The sequence below is a fragment of the Somniosus microcephalus genome, unplaced genomic scaffold (genome assembly GCF_052327205.1).
Source record: "Somniosus microcephalus isolate GS21.2 unplaced genomic scaffold, FLI_Smic_1.0 unresolved_chr7, whole genome shotgun sequence".
In the NCBI taxonomy this organism is placed as follows: domain Eukaryota; kingdom Metazoa; phylum Chordata; class Chondrichthyes; order Squaliformes; family Somniosidae; genus Somniosus; species Somniosus microcephalus.
The window spans coordinates 34,089,196-34,106,369 of record NW_028225185.1 but is presented as its reverse complement, the minus strand read 5'-3'; the positions used below and the strand labels follow the sequence as shown (position 1 = coordinate 34,106,369).

Sequence of the window (17,174 nt, the reverse complement as noted above, 5' to 3'; positions counted from 1 at the left end):
AGGTTGGGTGATTGGGCAGATGCATGGCAGATGCAGTATAATGTGGATAAATGCGAGGTTATCCACTTTGGTGGCAAAAACAGGAAGGCAGATTATTATCTGAACGGCAATAGATTGGGAGAAGGGGAAGTGCAACGAGTCCTGGGTGTCCTTGTGCACCAGTCGCTGAAGGTAAGCATGCAGGTGCAGCAGGCGGTTAAGAAAGCAAATGGTATGTTGGCCTTCGTAGCGAGAGGATTCGAGTACAGGAACAAGGATGTCTTGCTGCAGTTGTACAGGGCCTTGGTGAGACCACACCTTGAGTATTATGTGCAGTTTTGGTCGCCTTATCTGAGGAAGGATGTTCTTGCCATGGAGGGAGTGCAGCGAAGATTCACCAGACTGATACCTGGGATGGCAGGAATGATGTATGAGGAGAGATTGGGTCGATTGGACTTATACTCGCTGGAGTTTAGAAGAATGAGAGGGGATCGCATTGAAACTTATAAAATTCTAACAGGACTAGACAAACTAGATGCAGGAAGGATGTTCCCGATGGCGGGGGAGTCTAGAACCAGGGGTCACAGTCTAAGGATAAGGGGTAGAGGAGAGATTGGGTCGACTAGGCCTGTATTCACTAGAGTTTAGAAGAATGAAAGGGGGATCTCATTGAAACGTATAAAATTCTGACCGGGCTAGACAGACTGGATGCAGGGAGGATGTTTCCCCTGGCTGGGGGGGTCTAGAACGAGGGGTCACAGTCTCAGGATACGGGGTAGGACATTTAGGACTGAGATGAGGAGAAATTTCTTCACTCAGAGGGTGGTGAACCTGTGGAATTCTCTACCACGGAAGGCTGTGGAGGCCAAGTTACTGAATCTATTTAAGAAGGAGATAGATAGATTTCTAGACACAAAAGGCATGAAGGGGTATGGGGAGAGAGCGGGAATATGGTATTGAGATAGAGGATCAGCCATGGTCATATTGAATGGCGGAGCAGGCTCGAATGGCCGACTCCTGCTCCTATTTATCTATGTTTCTATGACCTGGAACTCGCTGCCGACGGAAGTGGTGGAAGCGGAGACACTCAATGTTTTCAAGGGGAGACTGGATAGGCACTTGAGGGAAATAAAGTTGCAGGGCTATAGGGACAGAGCTGGGGGGAATGGGACTGACTGGATCGCTCTGCAGAGAGCCGGCACGGACTCGACGGACCGAATGGCCTCCTTCGGTGCCGTTACGACTCTATGACAACAGACCCAGACATGAGGCCGAGGAAAACCCCCAGTGGTGGAGAGCTTTGGGAACCACAGGCCCAAAGTCACCTGTTCCCCCCGCGCACGCCACACTCCCCACACGTCCTGTCTCAAATTACTCATGGTCTGTGTCCCAAAATATCTTCTCAAATTCCCATTCGAATGAATCAATACAAACTGCTTCCACCGTCTTCCTAGAGGAGCCTGTTCCACAGATTCACCGCCCGCTCACTGAAATATTCTTTCCCACAGGTCAGTTTTGAATATAGCCCCCTTCTTAAGCGCCTCTGGTCCGGGACAAGAAAGAAAGAAAACTCCCATCTCTCCAGCGCCTTTTACCATCTCAGGACGTCCCAAAGCGCTTCACAGCCAATGAAGGACTTTTTTTTAAAGTGTGGTCACTGTTGTAATGTAGGAAACGCGATCGCCAATTTGCGCACAGCAAGCTCCCACAAACAGCAATGTGATAATGACCAGATCATCTGTTTTTAGTGATGTTGGTTGAGGGATAAATATTGGCCCCAAGACACCGGGGAGAACTCCCCCCTGCTCTTCTTCCAATAGTGGCCGTGGGATCTTTTACATCCACCTGAGAGGGCAGACGGGGCCTCGGCTAAACGTCTCATCTGAAAGACGGCACCTCCGACAGTGCGGCGCTCCCTCAGTACCACTCCTCCGACAGTGCGGCGCTCCTTCAGTACCGACCCTCTGACAGTAGCGGGGGGGTGCCTGTCCCTTTAACTCTCAGTATCGGGGGTGTGCCTGCCCCTTTAACTCTCAGTAGCCGGAGTGGCTGCCCCTTTAACTCTCAGTTGCCGGGGGGTGCCTGCCCCTTTAACTCTCAGCCGGGCTGCCTGCCCCTTTAACTCTCAGTAGCCAGGGTGCCTGCCCCTTTAACTCTCAGTTGACGGGGGGTGCCTGCCCCTTTAACTCTCAGTAGCCGGGGTGGCTGCCCCTTTAACTCTCAGTATCGAGGGTGTGCCTGCCCCTTTAACTCTCAGTAGCCGGGGTGCCTGCCCCTTTAAGGCGCGGCCTGCGCGGCTGCGCTTCTCTCGGGCCGGCCAGGATGCAGCTCAGCGTCAAACTGCTGCACGGCAGCGAGTGCTGGCTGGAGGTGAGCGGCGGGGCAGGGGGATTTACCGCGGGAGGGACGATGTTTCAGGCTCTGTGTGGGGAGGAGAGACCGGGAAAGGTGCAGAAAACCCGCAAACCCATCTGGGCCCCCTCCCTCCCTGTGGGATCATCCTGAGCCCCTCTCCCTCCCTGTGGGATCATCCTGAGCCACTCTCCCTCCCTGTGGGATCACCCTGAGCCCCTCTCCCTCCCTGTGGGATCACCCTGAGCCCCTCTCCCTCCCTGTGGGATCACCCTGTGCCCCTCTCCCTCCCTGTGGGATCACCCTGTGCCCCTCTCCCTCCCTGTGGGATCACCCTGTGCCCCTCTCCCTCCCTGTGGGATCACCCTGTGCCCCTCTCCCTCCCTGTGGGATCACCCTGTGCCCCACTCCCTCCCTGTGGGATCACCCTGTGCCCCTCTCCCTCCCTGTGGGATCACCCTGTGCCCCTCTCCCTCCCTGTGGGATCACCCTGTGCCCCACTCCCTCCCTGTGGGATCACCCTGTGCTCCTCTCCCTCCCTGTGGGATCACCCTGTGCCCCTCTCCCTCCCTGTGGGATCACCCTGTGCCCCTCTCCCTCCCTGTGGGATCACCTTGTGCCCCTCTCCCTCCCTGTGGGATCACCCTGTGCCCCTCTCCCTCCCTGTGGGATCACCCTGTGCCCCTCTCCCTCCCTGTGGGATCACCCTGTGCCCCTCTCCCTCCCTGTGGGATCACCCTGTGCCCCTCTCCCTCCCTGTGGGATCACCCTGTGCCCCTCTCCCTCCCTGTGGGACCACCCTGTGCCCCTCTCCCTCCCTGTGGGACCACCCTGTGCCCCTCTCCCTCCCTGTGGGACCACCCTGTGCCCCTCTCCCTCCCTGTGGGATCACCCTGTGCCCCTCTCCCTCCCTGTGGGATCACCCTGTGCCCCTCTCCCTCCCTGTGGGATCACCCTGTGCCCCTCTCCCTCCCTGTGGGATCACCCTGTGCCCCTCTCCCTCCCTGTGGGATCACCCTGTGCCCCTCTCCCTCCCTGTGGGATCACCCTGTGCCCCTCTCCCTCCCTGTGGGATCACCCTGTGCCCCTCTCCCTCCCTGCGGGATCACCCTGTGCCCCCCCCTCCCTCCCTGCGGGATCACCCTGTGCACCCCCCCTCCCTCCCTGCGGGATCACCCTGTGCGCCCCCCCTCCCTCCCTGCGGGATCACCCTGTGCGCCCCCCTCCCTCCCTGCGGGATCACCCTGTGCCCCCCTCCCTCCCTGCGGGATCACCCTGTGCCCCCCTCCCTCTAGGATCTTCCTGTGCCCCCATCCCTCCCTCTGGGATCATCCTGTGCCCCTCCTCGCTCTGGGATCGCCCTGTGCCCCCTCCGTCCTCCCTGTGGGATCGCCCCATGCCCCCTCCGTCCCTGTGGGATCGCCCTGCGCCCTTCCGTCCCTGTGCCCTCCCCCTCCATCTCCCGCGCAGTCTCCCCTCGTAATTTAACCCTTGGGGAGTCCGGTTATCATCCGGGTGCCTCCTGCTCCCGGTCCCAAATCTCCCGACGTTTAACCCGCTACGTTCAAAGGCTTCTGCGGCAGCACCTCCCAAACTCGCCACCTCCAGTCCCTCGGAGGAGGAGGAGGGCGGCGGGGGGGGGATGCGCGGGAAACACCGTCTCCTCCAGGTTCCCCACCGGGTTCACACACTGTCCCCAACTGGGACACTTTAATCCCTGATTCTGATTTCCCTCTCCACCGTGAGTGACGCACTGTTTTACCGGTCTGATAATAACCCCGAGACTGAGCCACAACTCTCCCTTTTTAGGGACGGGAGTCCAGTCGTCCTTTACCCGGCCTGGGACTAGATGTGACTCCTTAACGCGACCCAGTGACCCCCCTGCAAAAAATAAAATGCCCTACAATACAACAGTGACCACACTTCAAAAAGTACCTCGATAGCAAAATACTGCGGATGCTGGAAATCCGAAATAACAACAGAAAACGCTTGAAAAACTGAGCAGGCCAGGGCAACATCCGTGGAGAGAGAAACAGAGTCAATGTTTCAGGTCGAAACCCTTCGTCAGAACTGAGAAAAAATCAGGAAAAGGAATAGATTGTGAAGCAAGTTAGGGGCTGGGGAAAGGGAAGGTCAGAGATAGGATAGAAAGCAGGAGAGATTAAGAGACATTGGGCCAGAACTTCGGGTCCCCACGGGTGAGTACGCGCTGGGTACTCACGCCTAGGCCCAACAAAAGTGCTGGTCTCATGCATGCATGCACTGCGCATGCGCGGGAAACCGGAACTTCCGTTCCCTTGAAGGAAGGGGTTCACAGGTCGAACGCGCGCGCCGGAGAGGCAGCGCGTTCGCCTGGAACTTCCGGGGTTTTTTTTGCAGGTTTCTCCGGGAGGGTAAGTCTCCAGCAGTTACACATATAAAAAGCAGTCGCAGGGCCTGCTTTTAACAAGGTAAGTGGTGAATTAAGTTAAATTAAAACATTTTTTCCGCAGGTTTATTATTTTTAAATACTTTAAAGAAAGGTAAGTTAGAAACTGGAATTTTTTCAAAAAATTAAATTATTGTTTAAAATAGTTATTTTATGTAATTTATAGTTATTTAAAAATGTGATTATTCTAAGATTATGCCCCCTAGTTCTAGTCTCACCCATCAGTGGAAACATCCTCACCGCATCCACCCGATCAAGCCCCCTCACAATCTTATATGTTTCGATAAGATCGCCTCTCATTCTTCTGAATTCCAATGAGTAGAGGCCCAACCTATTCAACCTTTCCTCATAATGTGATTTTTAAAATTTATTTGAAGTTTTAGTGATGTTTTGGGGCTGAATTGTATTACAAGAAGACCTGTCAAATCTATGAATAGAGATTCCCTGCTACCATTGGCTCTCCGTGGCCCTGGCCCACGTGATCCCAGGGGACGCGTCGAACTAACTGCGCCCCTGGGATACGCAAGCACTGCGCGCCGGCAGCTGGAGGAGGCCCAGGATCGGAATCCCACGCGGGCCCACAGCTCAACGGCCGGCGTGCTGGGTAAGTGCAGGTCGGGGGCTTGCACCCGCGGGAAACCTCCGACCCGAATTTCTGGGCCAATATTGAGAGACATTAAGAGATATTCAAGGCGAGAGGAGGTGGTAATGGGACAGGTTAAGGAACAAAGGGGACATAGACAGGCTAAGTAAATGGGCAGAGATTTGGCAGATGGAATACAATACTGGAAAGTGTGAGGTTATGCACTTTGGCAGGAAAAATCGTAGAGCAAGCTATTATCTTAATGGCAAGAAACTGGAAAGTACTGAAGTACAAAGGGATCTGGGGGTCCTGGTGCACGAAACTCAAAAGGTTAGTATGCAGGTGCAGCAAGTGATTAAGAAGGCCAATGGAATGTTGGCTTTCATTGCTAGGGGGATAGAATATAAAAATAGGGAGGTATTGCTGCAGTTGTACAAGGTATTGGTGAGACCGCACCTGGAATACTGCGTACAGTTTTGGTGTCCATACTTAAGAAAAGACATACTTGCTCTCGAGTCAGTACAAAGAAGGTTCACTCGGTTAATCCCGGGGATGAGGGGATGGACATATGAGGAGAGGCTGAGTAGATTGGGACTCTACTCATTGGAGTTCAGAAGAATGAGAGGCGATCTTATTGGAACATATAAGATTGTGAAGGGGTTGGATCGGGTGGATGCGGGGAGGATGTTCCCGATGATGGGTGAAACTAGAACTAGGGGGCATAGTCTTAGAATAAGGGGCTGCTCTTTCAAAACTGAGATGAGGAGGAACTACTTCACTCAGAGGGTGGTAGGTCCATGGAATATGCTGCCCCAAAAAGCTGTAGAAGCTACATCATTACATAAATTTAAAACAGAAATAAGACAGTTTCCTAGAAGTAAAGGGAATTAAGGGTTACGGGGAGCGGGCAGGAATTTGGACATGAGTCTAGGTTCGGATCGGTCATGGCCCTGTGGGTAGCGGAGCGGGCCCAGGGGCCATGTAGCCTGATCCTGCTCCTATTTCGTGTGTCTAATTCTGTTAGATTCAGGAGATGGTTCTGTGATAGTGGATTGGCGGTTAGGATCAGATCAGCCATGATCTTATTGAATGGCGGAGCAGGCTCGAGGGGCTGATTGGCCTACTCCTGCTCCTATTTCTTATGTTCTTATGTTAACCTGTCCTATTACCATCTCGTCTCGCCTTGAATATCTCTTAAGGTCTCTCAATGTCTCTTACTCAATTCAATTCAATTCAAATCGCTTTATTGGCATGATAAGGTACATCTTATTTTGCCAAAGCATCAAAATACATTTATGGTTGAACACATAAACGCAGATCTATTCATACAGTGTATAAACAGATATATCCCTGAGTGTATAAATATACAGTCGCATAATTTATATATACTCATTTCTTAGGTTTACTGGTTGTCCCTCTGTTTATGGCAAGCTGTAACATAGTGTGCCGCTAAGGTTACACAGTTTCTCTGTTCCCCTAGTAGGTATGGGAGTTTTTGGTCGTCATTCACATTTCTGAATTCAGGGCATATTTGTGAGAATTTTTGGTAGAAATTCTCCCTGCTGCCCTGATATTTTCCACAGGCGGTGAGGAAGTGCATCTCTGTCTCCACCACTCCCTGACTGCAGTGAGAGCATATCCTGTCTTCTCTTGGCAGCCTGGTCTGCCTGTGTCTGCCTTTTTCGATCGCTAGGCTATGTTCACTAAGTCTGTACCTTGTCAAGGTTTTTCTCAGTTTGTTATCCTTTACCATGGTCAGGTACTCAGCCATGTTGTATTGTCTGTTTAGGGCCAAGTAGCAATTGAGTTTGTTTTGGGTTTTTGTTGTTTCTGCCCAATATGACAGGTATTTTTCCTTTTGCTTAGTGACAATTGTGTTGGGTCGAATTCTCTGTGCTACGATGTCACTGTCCTGGGGCTGGTTATTGTTAGTAGTGTTAGTGGTTGCTTCACTGAGTCCCAGGACTAGTTGACTGAGGGAGTTCTTCTTTATGGTCCTCTCTTGGCATTTCAAGGCTTCGTAATGATAGCAGTGGGGGTTGCTCATTTTTAGGTGTTTCCAAAATTTGGTGGCTCTTTTTTGGATAGTAATTATTAGTGGAAATTGGCCTAGTTCTGCCCTGCATGCATTGTTTACGGTTTTCCTTTGAGTCCGGAGGATACTTTTACAGAATTCTGCATGTAGGATCTCAATTGGGTGTTTGTCCCATTTTGCAAATTCTTGTTGTGTTAGCGGTCCCCATACCTCACTGCCATAGAGTGCAATTGGTTACTCTCCTGCTTTCTATCCTATCTCTGACCTTCCCTTTTGTTCTTTCAGCCCCTCCCCCTTTTCCCAGCCCCTAACTTGCTTCACAATCTGTTCCTTTTCCTGCTTTTTTTCCAGTTCTGACGAAGGGTCTTCGACCTGAAACGTTGACTCCGATTCTCTCTCCATGGATGCTGCCCTGGGCTGCTGAGTTTTTTCCAGCGTTTTCTGTTGTTATTTTCAAAAAGTACCTCGTTGGCGGTGATGCGCTTTGGGACGTCCTGAGGTGGGGAAAGGCGCCGGAGAAATGCAATTTCTTTCTTTTGTGTTTTATATAGCGCCCTTTAACGCAGCAAAACGTCCCAAGGCGCTTCACGGGAGCGTAAATCAGACACCGCGCCACACACGGAGATATTAGGGACAGGTGACCAAAAGCTTGGTCAAAGAGGTCGGTTTTAAGGAGCGTCTTAAAGGAGGAGAGAGAGGCGGAGAGGTTATGGGAGGGAATTTCAGAGCTCGGGGCCCTGGCGCGGTCGCCAAAATCGAGGACGGGGGGGGAGATGCGCGAGAGGTCGGAATTGGAGGAGCGCAGAGATCTGGGAGGGTTGCGGGGGCGCTGGAGGAGGTTACGGACTTCTAGGCACAGATCGGGTAAGGACGGTGGAGTTTGTTCCCTAAATGGTATGTTGGCCTTCCTAGCGAGAGGATTCGAGTACAGGAGCAAGGATGTCTTGCTGCAGTTGTACAGGGCCTTGGTGAGACCACACCTTGAGTATTGTGTGCAGTTTTGGTCGCCTTATCTGAGGAAGGATGTTCTTGCCATGGAGGGAGTGCAGCGAAGATTCACCAGACTGATACCTGGGATGGCAGGAATGACGCATGAGGAGAGATTGGGTCGATTGGGCTTATATTCGCTAGAGTTTAGAAGAATGAGAGGGGATCTCATTGAAACTTATAAAATTCTAACAGGACTAGACAGACTAGATGCAGGAAGGATGTTCCCGATGGCGGGGGGAGTCCAGAACCAGGGGTCATAGTCTAAGGATAAGGGGTAAGCCATTTAGGACAGAGATGAGGAGGAATTTCTTCACCCAGAGAATATATTCAGGAAGGAGTTAGATATATCTTCTATGTTTCTATAAAGGACATTGCTGTGTCGCCATTTCGTAGAATCGTAGAAGCTTACATAAGAACATAAGAAGTAGGAGCAGGAGTAGGCCATACGGCCCCTCGGGCCTGCTCCGCCATTCAATAGGATCGTGGCTGATCCGAACCTAGACTCACGTCCACTTCCCTGCCCGCTCCCCGTAACCCCTAATTCCCTTATCAGCTAGGAAACTGTCTATCTCCGTTTTTAAATGTATTTAATGTCGCAGCTTCCACAGCTCTCTGAGGTAGCAAATTCCATAGATTCACCACCCTCTGAGTGAAGAAGTTTCTCCTCATCTCAGTTTTGAAACGGCAGCCCCTTATTCTAAGATTATGCCCCCTAGTTCTAGTCTCACCCATCAGTGGAAACATCCACCCGATCAAGCCCCCTCACAATCTTATATGTTTCGATAAGATCGCCTCTCGTTCTTCTGAACTCCAATGAGTAGAGGCCCAACCTACTCAACCTTTCCTCATACGTCAACCCCCTCATCTCCGGAATCAACCAAGTGAACCTTCTCTGAACTGCCTCGAGAGCAAGTATATGTTTTCTTAAATATGGAAACCAAAACTGTACGCAATATTCCAGGTGTGGCCTCACCAATACCTTGTATAACTGCAGCAAGACTTCCCTGTTTTTATACTCCATCCCCCTTGCAATAAAAGCCAAGATTCCATTGGCCTTCCTGATCACCTGCTGTACCTGCATACTAACCTTCTGTGTTTCATGCACCAGGACCCCCAGATTTGTACTGTAGCACTTTGCAGTTTCTCTCCATTTAGATAATAACTTGCTCTTTGATTTTTTTCTGCCAAAGTGCATAACCTCACACTTTCCAACATTATATTCCATCTGCCAAATCTCTGCCCACTCTCTTAGCCTGTCTATGTCCTTTTGCAGGTTTTTTATGTCCTCCTCACTCACTGCTTTCCCTCCCATCTTTGTATCGTCGGCAAACTTGGATACGTTGCACTCGGTCCCTTCCTCCAAATCGTTAATATAGATTGTAAAGTGTTGGGGTCCCAGCACTGACCCCTGCGGAACACCACCGATTGCCAGCCCGAGAACGAACCATTTATCCCAACTCTCTGTTTTCTGTTAGATAGCCAATCTTCCACCCATGCCAGTATATTACCCCCAATCCCATGATTTTTTAACTTGTGCAGTAATCTTTTGTGTGGCACCTTGTCAAATGCCTTTTTGGAAGTCCAAATACACCACATCCACTGGTTCCCCTTTATCCACCCTGTTACGTCCTGGAAGAATTCAAGCAAATTTGTCAAACATGACACAAAGGGTCTTCAACCTGAAACGTTGACTCCGATTCTCTCTCCGCGGATGCTGCCTGACCTGCTGAGTAATTCCAGCATTTTCTGTTGTTATTTCAAAAAGTACCTCATTGGCGGTGATGCGCTTTGGGACGTCCTGAGGTGGTGAAAGGCGCCGGAGAAATGCAATTTCTTTCTTTTGTGTTTTATATAGCGCCCTTTAACGCAGCAAAACATCCCAAGGTGCTTCACGGGAGCGTAAATTTGACCCCGCGCCACACACTGAGATATTAGTGACAGGCGACCAAAAGCTTGGTCAAAGAGGTCGGTTTTAAGGAGCGTCTTAAAGGAGGAGAGAGAGAGGCGGAGAGGTTTAGGGAGGGAATTCCAGAGCTCGGGGGCCCTGGCGCGGTCGCCAAAATCAAGGACGGGGTGGGGGGAAGATGTGCGAGAGGTCGGAATTGGAGGAGCGCAGAGATCTGGGAGGGTTGCGGTGGGGGGGGGGTGGCTGGAGGAGGTTACAGACTTCTAGGCACAGACCGGGTAAGGACAGTGGAGTTTGTTCCCTAAATGGTATGTTGGCCTTCCTAGCGAGAGGATTCGAGTACAGGAGCAAGGATGTCTTGCTGCAGTTGTACAGGGCCTTGGTGAGACCACACCTGGAGTACTGTGTGCAGTTTTGGGCGCCTTATCTGAGGAAGGATGTTCTTGCCATGGAGGGAGTGCAGCGAAGATTCACCAGACTGATACCTGGGATGGCAGGAATGACGTATGAGGAGAGATTGGGTCGATTGGGCTTATATTCGCTAGAGTTTAGAAGAATGAGAGGGGATCTCATTGAAACTTATAAAATTCTAACAGGACTAGACAGACTAGATGCAGGAAGGATGTTCCCGATGGCGGGGGAGTCCAGAACCAGGGGTCAGTCTAAGGATAAGGGGTAAGCCATTTAGGACAGAGATGAGGAGGAATTTCTTCACCCAGAGAATATATTCAGGAAGGAGTTAGATATATTTCTTAAGGCTAAAGGGATCAAGGGATATGGGGAGAAAGCAGGGACAGGGTACTGAATTTGGATGATCAGCCATGATCTCATTGAATGGCGGAGCAGGCTCGAGGGGCCGAATGGCCTACTCCTGCTATCTTCAATGTTTCTATAAAGGACATTGATGTGTCGCCATTTCATAGAATCGTAGAAGCTTACAGCACAGAAGGAGGCCATTCGGCCCCTCGTACCCATGCCGGCTCTTTGAAAGAGCTGACCAATTAAGGCCCACATCCCGCCCCTAACTTTCCCTCCGTAACCCTGTCAGTGGGATTTGAACTTGCGTCTACAGAGATCATTAGTCCAGGATTGCCAGTCCAGCAACATAACAGCTTGCAACCCTTTCCCTTGCAGGTGTCTGAGAATGAGAGGATAGCAGCTGTGAAGGTCATCATCGCTGAGAAGCTCAACATCCCAGTGGTACAGCAACGCCTGCTGTACAAGGGGAAGGCACTGTCAGGTAAAGGAGACTCCGCTCGCCAGGGGAAGGGCCGAGGCCCCACGGTGCAGGGACACCAGGGGAAGGGCCGAGGCCCCACGGTGCAGGGACACCAGGGGGAAGGGCCGAGGCCCCACGGTGCGGGGACACCAGGGGAAGGGCCGAGGCCCCACGGTGCAGGGACACCGGGGGAAGGGCCGAGGCCCCATGGTGCGGGGACACCAGGGGAAGGGCCGAGGCCCCACGGTGCAGGGACACCAGGGGAAGGGCCGAGGCCCCGCGGTGCAGGGACACCAGGGGAAGGGCCGAGGCCCCACGGTGCAGGGACACCGGGGGAAGGGCCGAGACCCCACGGTTGCAGGGACACCAGGGGAACGGCCGATGCCCCACGGTGCAGGGACACCGGGGGAAGGGCCGAGGCCCCACGGTGCAGGACATCAGGGGAAGGGCCAAGGCCCCACGGTGCGGGGACACCAGGGGAAGGGCCGAGGCCCCACGGTGCAGGGACACCAGGGGAAGGGCCGAGGCCCCACGGTGCAGGGACACCAGGGGAAGGGCCGAGGCCCCACGGTGCAGGGACACCAGGGGAAGGGCCGAGGCCCCACGGTGCAGGGACACCAGGGGAAGGGCCGAGGCCTCACGATGCAGGGACACCAGGGGAAGGGCCGAGGGAGGGCGTGAGGCTCGCAGCCCACGTGTAAAGTTTATCTCCAATGTTAGGCCGTCCCTTTGTGAATGACCCCAGTGGTGTTCTGTCCCTCTCCAGATGAGCACAGGCTGACTGACTATGGCATCCGTCCCAACACCAAGCTGAACCTGGTGGTGAAGCCGCTGGACAGGTCCTCCCCGGATGGCGTTCCGCAGGGCGCCAGAGCCCAGCCGTGGCAGCTGGTCTTGGAGATCCTAGCGAAGCACTTTGCGCAGGCCGACGCAGAGAAAGTTCTGGAACAGCTGCAGAAGGTACGTCGTCTCTCTCCTCCCCCCACCCCCCCACTCCGAGCCCCACAACACACAGAGAGAGTGGGACAGTTTATGGAATCGCACCGCACAGGAGGAGGCCATTCGGCCCATCGTGCCTGTGCCGGCCCTTTGAACGAGCTCTCCAATTAGTCCCACTCCCCCCTGCTCTTTCCCCACAGCCCGGCACATTTCTCCCCTTCAAGTATTTCTCCAATTCCCCCTTTTGAAAGTTACTATTGAATCTGCTCCCACCGCCCTTTCAGGCAGCGCGTTCCAGATCACAACAACTCGCTGCGTAAAAAACATTCTCCTCATCTCCCCTCTGGTTCTTTTACCGATTATCTTCAATCTGTGTCCTCTGGTTACCGACCCTCCTGCCACTGGAAACAGTTTCTCCTTATTTACTCCATCAAAACCCTTCATGTTTTTTGAGCGCCTCGATTTAATCTCCCCTTAACCTTCTCTGCTCTAAGGAGAACAACCCCAGCTTCTCCAGTCTCTCCACATCACTGAAGTCCCTCATCCCTGGGACCATTCTGGTCAATCTCCCCTTAACCTTCTCTACTCTAAGGAGAACAATCCCAGCTTCTCCAGTCTCTCCACATCACTGAAGTCCCTCATCCCTGGTACCATTCTGGTCAATCTCCCCTTAACCTTCTCTGCTCTAAGGAGAACAATCCCAGCTTCTCCAGTCTCTCCACATCACTGAAGTCCCTCATCCCCGGTACCATTCTGGTCAATCTCCCCTTAACCTTCTCTGCTCTAAGGAGAACAATCCCAGCTTCTCCAGTCTCTCCACATCACTGAAGTCCCTCATCCCTGGTACCATTCTGGTCAATCTCCCCTTAACCTTCTCTGCTCTAAGGAGAACAACCCCAGCTTCTCCAGTCTCTCCACATCACTGAAGTCCCTCATCCCTGGTACCATTCTGGTCAATCTCCCCTTAACCTTCTCTGCTCTAAGGAGAACAATCCCAGCTTCTCCAGTCTCTCCACATCATTGGAAGGTAGCAACGTGACCCTGCTATTCAAGAAAGGTGGGAGAGAGAGAACGGAACTACAGGTCAGTTAGCTTGAAATCAGTCGTCGGGGAAAATGCTGGGATCCATTGTTAAGGAAGTGGTAACGGTACTTCGAAAATCATAATATGATTGGGCAGAGTCAACACGGATTTATGAAAGGGAAATCGTGTTTGACAGATCTGTTAGTGTTTTGAGGGTGTAACTAGCAGGGTAGATAAGGGGGAACCAGTGGATGTAGTATATTTGGATTTTCAAAATGCATGCAATAAGGTGCCACACGAGGTTATTACACAAAATTAGAGCTCATGGGATTGGGGGTTGTATACTAGCATGGATTGAGTATTGGTTAACAGACAGAAAACAAAGAGTAGGGATAAACGGGTCTTTTTCAGGATGGCAGGCTGTGACTAGTGGGGTACCGCAAGGATCGGTGCTTGGGCCCCAGCTACTCACAATCTATATCAATGATTTGGATGAGGGGACTAAATGTAATATATCCAAGTTTGCTGATGATACAAAGCTGGGTGGGAAAGTAAGCTGTGAGGTGAACGCAATGAGCCTGCACAGGGATATAGACAGGTTAAGTCGCCAATTCTCAATCCATGCTAGTATATTACCCCCAATTCCATGTGCCCTAATTTTGTTCACCAACCTCTTGTGTGGGATCTTATCGAAGGCCTTCTGAAAATCCAGATACACCACATCTACTGGTTCCCCTTTGTCTACTCCACTAGATACATCCTCAAAGAACTCAAAGGTTTGTCAAACAGGATTTCCCTTTCATAAATCCATGTTGACTCTGCCCAATCTTACTATTATTTTCTAAGTGCCCAGTTATTGCATCCTTTATAATAGATTCCAGCATTTTCCCAACTACTGATGTGAGGCTAACAGGTCTGTGGTTCCCCGTTTTCTCTCTCCCTCCTTTCTTAACTAGCGGGGTTACATTTGCTATCCTCCAATCTGCAGGAACCGTTCCAGAATCTATAGAATTTGGGAAGATGACAACCAATGCGTCCACTATCCCAGTGGCCACCTCTTTCAAAACCCTAGGATGTAGGTCATCCGGTCCTTGGGATTTATCGACTTTTAGTCCCATTTAATTTTGTTAGTACTGTTTTTACAAATAATTTCTTTAAGTTCCTCATTCTCGCCACACCCTTGGTTTTCTCGTATTTCTGGGAGGTTTTTTGTGTCTTCCTCCATGAAGACAGAAACAAAGTATTTATTTAATTTCTCTGCCATTTCCTCATTCCCCATTATAAATTCTCCCGTCTCTGACTGTAAAGGACCAACATTTACCTTGGCCAGTCTTTTCCTTTTCACATACCTATGGAAGCTTTTACAATCCGTTTTGATATTTTTCGCTAGTTTGTGCTCATATTCCATTTTCCCTTTCTTTATCAATTTCTTGGTCCCCCTTTGCTGATTTCTAAAAAGATCCCAATCCTCAGGCCGACCGCTTTTTCTGGTAACTTTATAAGCTTCCTCCTTTGACTTAATACTAGCTTTAATTTCTTTTGTTACCCATGAGGGAGCTTTACTCTGTATCTAACCCGTGCTGTACCTGCCCTGGGAGTGTTTGATGGGACAGTGTAGAGGGAGCGTTACTCTGTATCTAACCCGTGCTGTACCTGCCCTGGGAGTGTTTGATGGGGACAGTGTAGAGGGAGCTTTACTCTGTATCTAATCCGTGCTGTACCTGCCCTGGGAGTGTTTGATGGGGACAGTGTAGAGGGAGCTTTACCCTGTATCTAACCCGTGCTGTACCTGCCCTGGGAGTGTTTGATGGGACAGTGTAGAGGAAGCTTTACTCTGTATCTAAACAGAGATGGGAGCTGACAGATTCTTGGTCAGTTAAGCAGTGATTGATTTTGGCATTGTGAACAATTTTGACCACTTGTCTCGCTCTCTGTGTGTGTGTGTCTCTCTGTCTCTCTCTCTGTCTGTCTCTCTCTCTGTCTCTCTCTCTGTCTCTCTCTCTGTCTCTCTCTCTGTCTCTCTCTCTGTCTCTCTCTCTGTCTCTCTCTCTCTCTGTCTCTCTCTCTGTGTCTCTCTGTCTCTCTCTCTCTCTGTCTCTCTCTCTCTCTCTGTCTCTCTCTGTCTCTCTCTCTCTCTGTCTCTCTGTCTCTCTCTGTCTCTCTCTCTCTCTGTCTCTCTCTCTCTGTCTCTCTCTCTCTGTCTCTCTCTCTGTCTCGCTCGCTCTCTGTCTCGCTCGCTCTCTGTCTCGCTCGCTCTCTGTCTCGCTCGCTCTCTGTCTCGCTCGCTCTCTGTCTCGCTCGCTCTCTGTCTCGCTCTGTGTCTCTCTCTCTGTCTCTCTCTCTCTGTCTCTGTCTCTGTCTCTGTCTCTCTGTCTCTGTCTCTCAGGACTACGAGCGTAACCTGCGTCTCCTAAGCCTGGATGACATCGAGCGAATATCCACTCGAATCCTGCACCCTGACGTGGCGGACACGATGGAGCTTTCCTTCCTGGACTAGAGACCGCGGCTCGCCGGATCGCCCGCTTCCTGCTGCTCCCCACGTGACGTCTCTTCATTTTGTTTCTTGTGCAAAAAGTTACAGACCTTCGCCCGAGCACGCTTCATAGCTGAATGTTCGAGCCCAATGTCGGACTGTTTACTGTGGATTATTAAACCATCAAAACCTGCAGGACGCAAAGCAGTAACTTTGTTTAAAAAAATAATTCCAGCGTCGGGGAGGTTTTTAAAAGAACGTGTCCCTTTATTCCGTTAATGTCGGTCTCGCTCTTGCCTCGGAGTCAGAGGTCGTGGGTTCGAGACCCCACTCCGGAGACTTGAGCCCCGTAATCCAGGCCTGACACTCCCCCGGCGCCAGTACTGAGGGAGCGCCGCACTCCCTCAGTACCGTCCCTCCGACAGTGCGGCGCTCCCTCAGTACCGCCCCTCCGACAGTGCGGCGCTCCCTCGGTACCGCCCCTCCGACAGTGCGGCGCTCCCTCGGTACCGCCCCTCCGACAGTGCGGCGCTCCCTCGGTACCGCCCCTCCGACAGTGCGGCGCTCCCTCGGTACCGCCCCTCCGACAGTGCGGCGCTCCCTCGGTACCGCCCCTCCGACAGTGCGGCGCTCCCTCGGTACCGCCCCTCCGACAGTGCGGCGCTCCCTCGGTACCGCCCCTCCGACAGTGCGGCGCTCCCTCGGTACTGCCCCTCCGACAGTGCGGCGCTCCCTCGGTACTGCCCCTCCGACAGTGCGGCGCTCCCTCGGTACTGCCCCTCCGACAGTGCGGCGCTCCCTCCGTACCGCCCCTCCGACAGTGCGGCGCTCCCCTAGTACCGCCCTTCCGACAGTGCGGCGCTACCTCAGTACCGCCCTTCCGACAGTGCGGCGCTCCCTCAGTACCGCCCCTCCGACAGTGCGGCGCTCCCTCAGTACCGCCCCTCCGACAGTGCGGCGCTCCCTCAGTACCGTCCCTCCGACAGTGCGGCGCTCCCTCAGTACCGCCCCTCCGACAGTGCGGCGCTCCCTCAGTACCGCCCCTCCGACAGTGCGGCGCTTCCTCAGTACCGCCCCTCCGACAGTGCGGCGCTCCCTCAGTACCGCCCCTCCGACAGTGCGGCGCTCCCTCAGTACCGCCCCTCCGACAGTGCGGAGCTCGAGTGATTTATAAGGAATGCCTTATTTTTGACATTTGACACTCCGACGGGGCTTGTCGATAAGGTGTGAGGCCTCTTTTTCCACCG

At 52.4% G+C, this 17,174-nt stretch overlaps 2 protein-coding genes across 2 annotated transcripts in view; both read left to right on the top strand.

Moving 5' to 3' along the window:
• Positions 1 to 17,174, top strand: part of LOC147086771 (uncharacterized) — a 518,811-nt gene that overhangs the window by 434,279 nt on the left and 67,358 nt on the right. The window lies entirely within an intron of this gene.
• On the top strand, positions 2,243 to 16,120 carry LOC147086775 (ubiquitin-like protein 4A). The gene is made up of 4 exons (XM_085978955.1): positions 2,243 to 2,349; positions 11,408 to 11,513; positions 12,259 to 12,452; positions 15,841 to 16,120. Exons 1-4 carry the CDS (start codon positions 2,302 to 2,304, stop codon positions 15,949 to 15,951), a joined length of 459 nt encoding a protein of 152 aa, XP_085835081.1. The 5' UTR covers positions 2,243 to 2,301; the 3' UTR covers positions 15,952 to 16,120.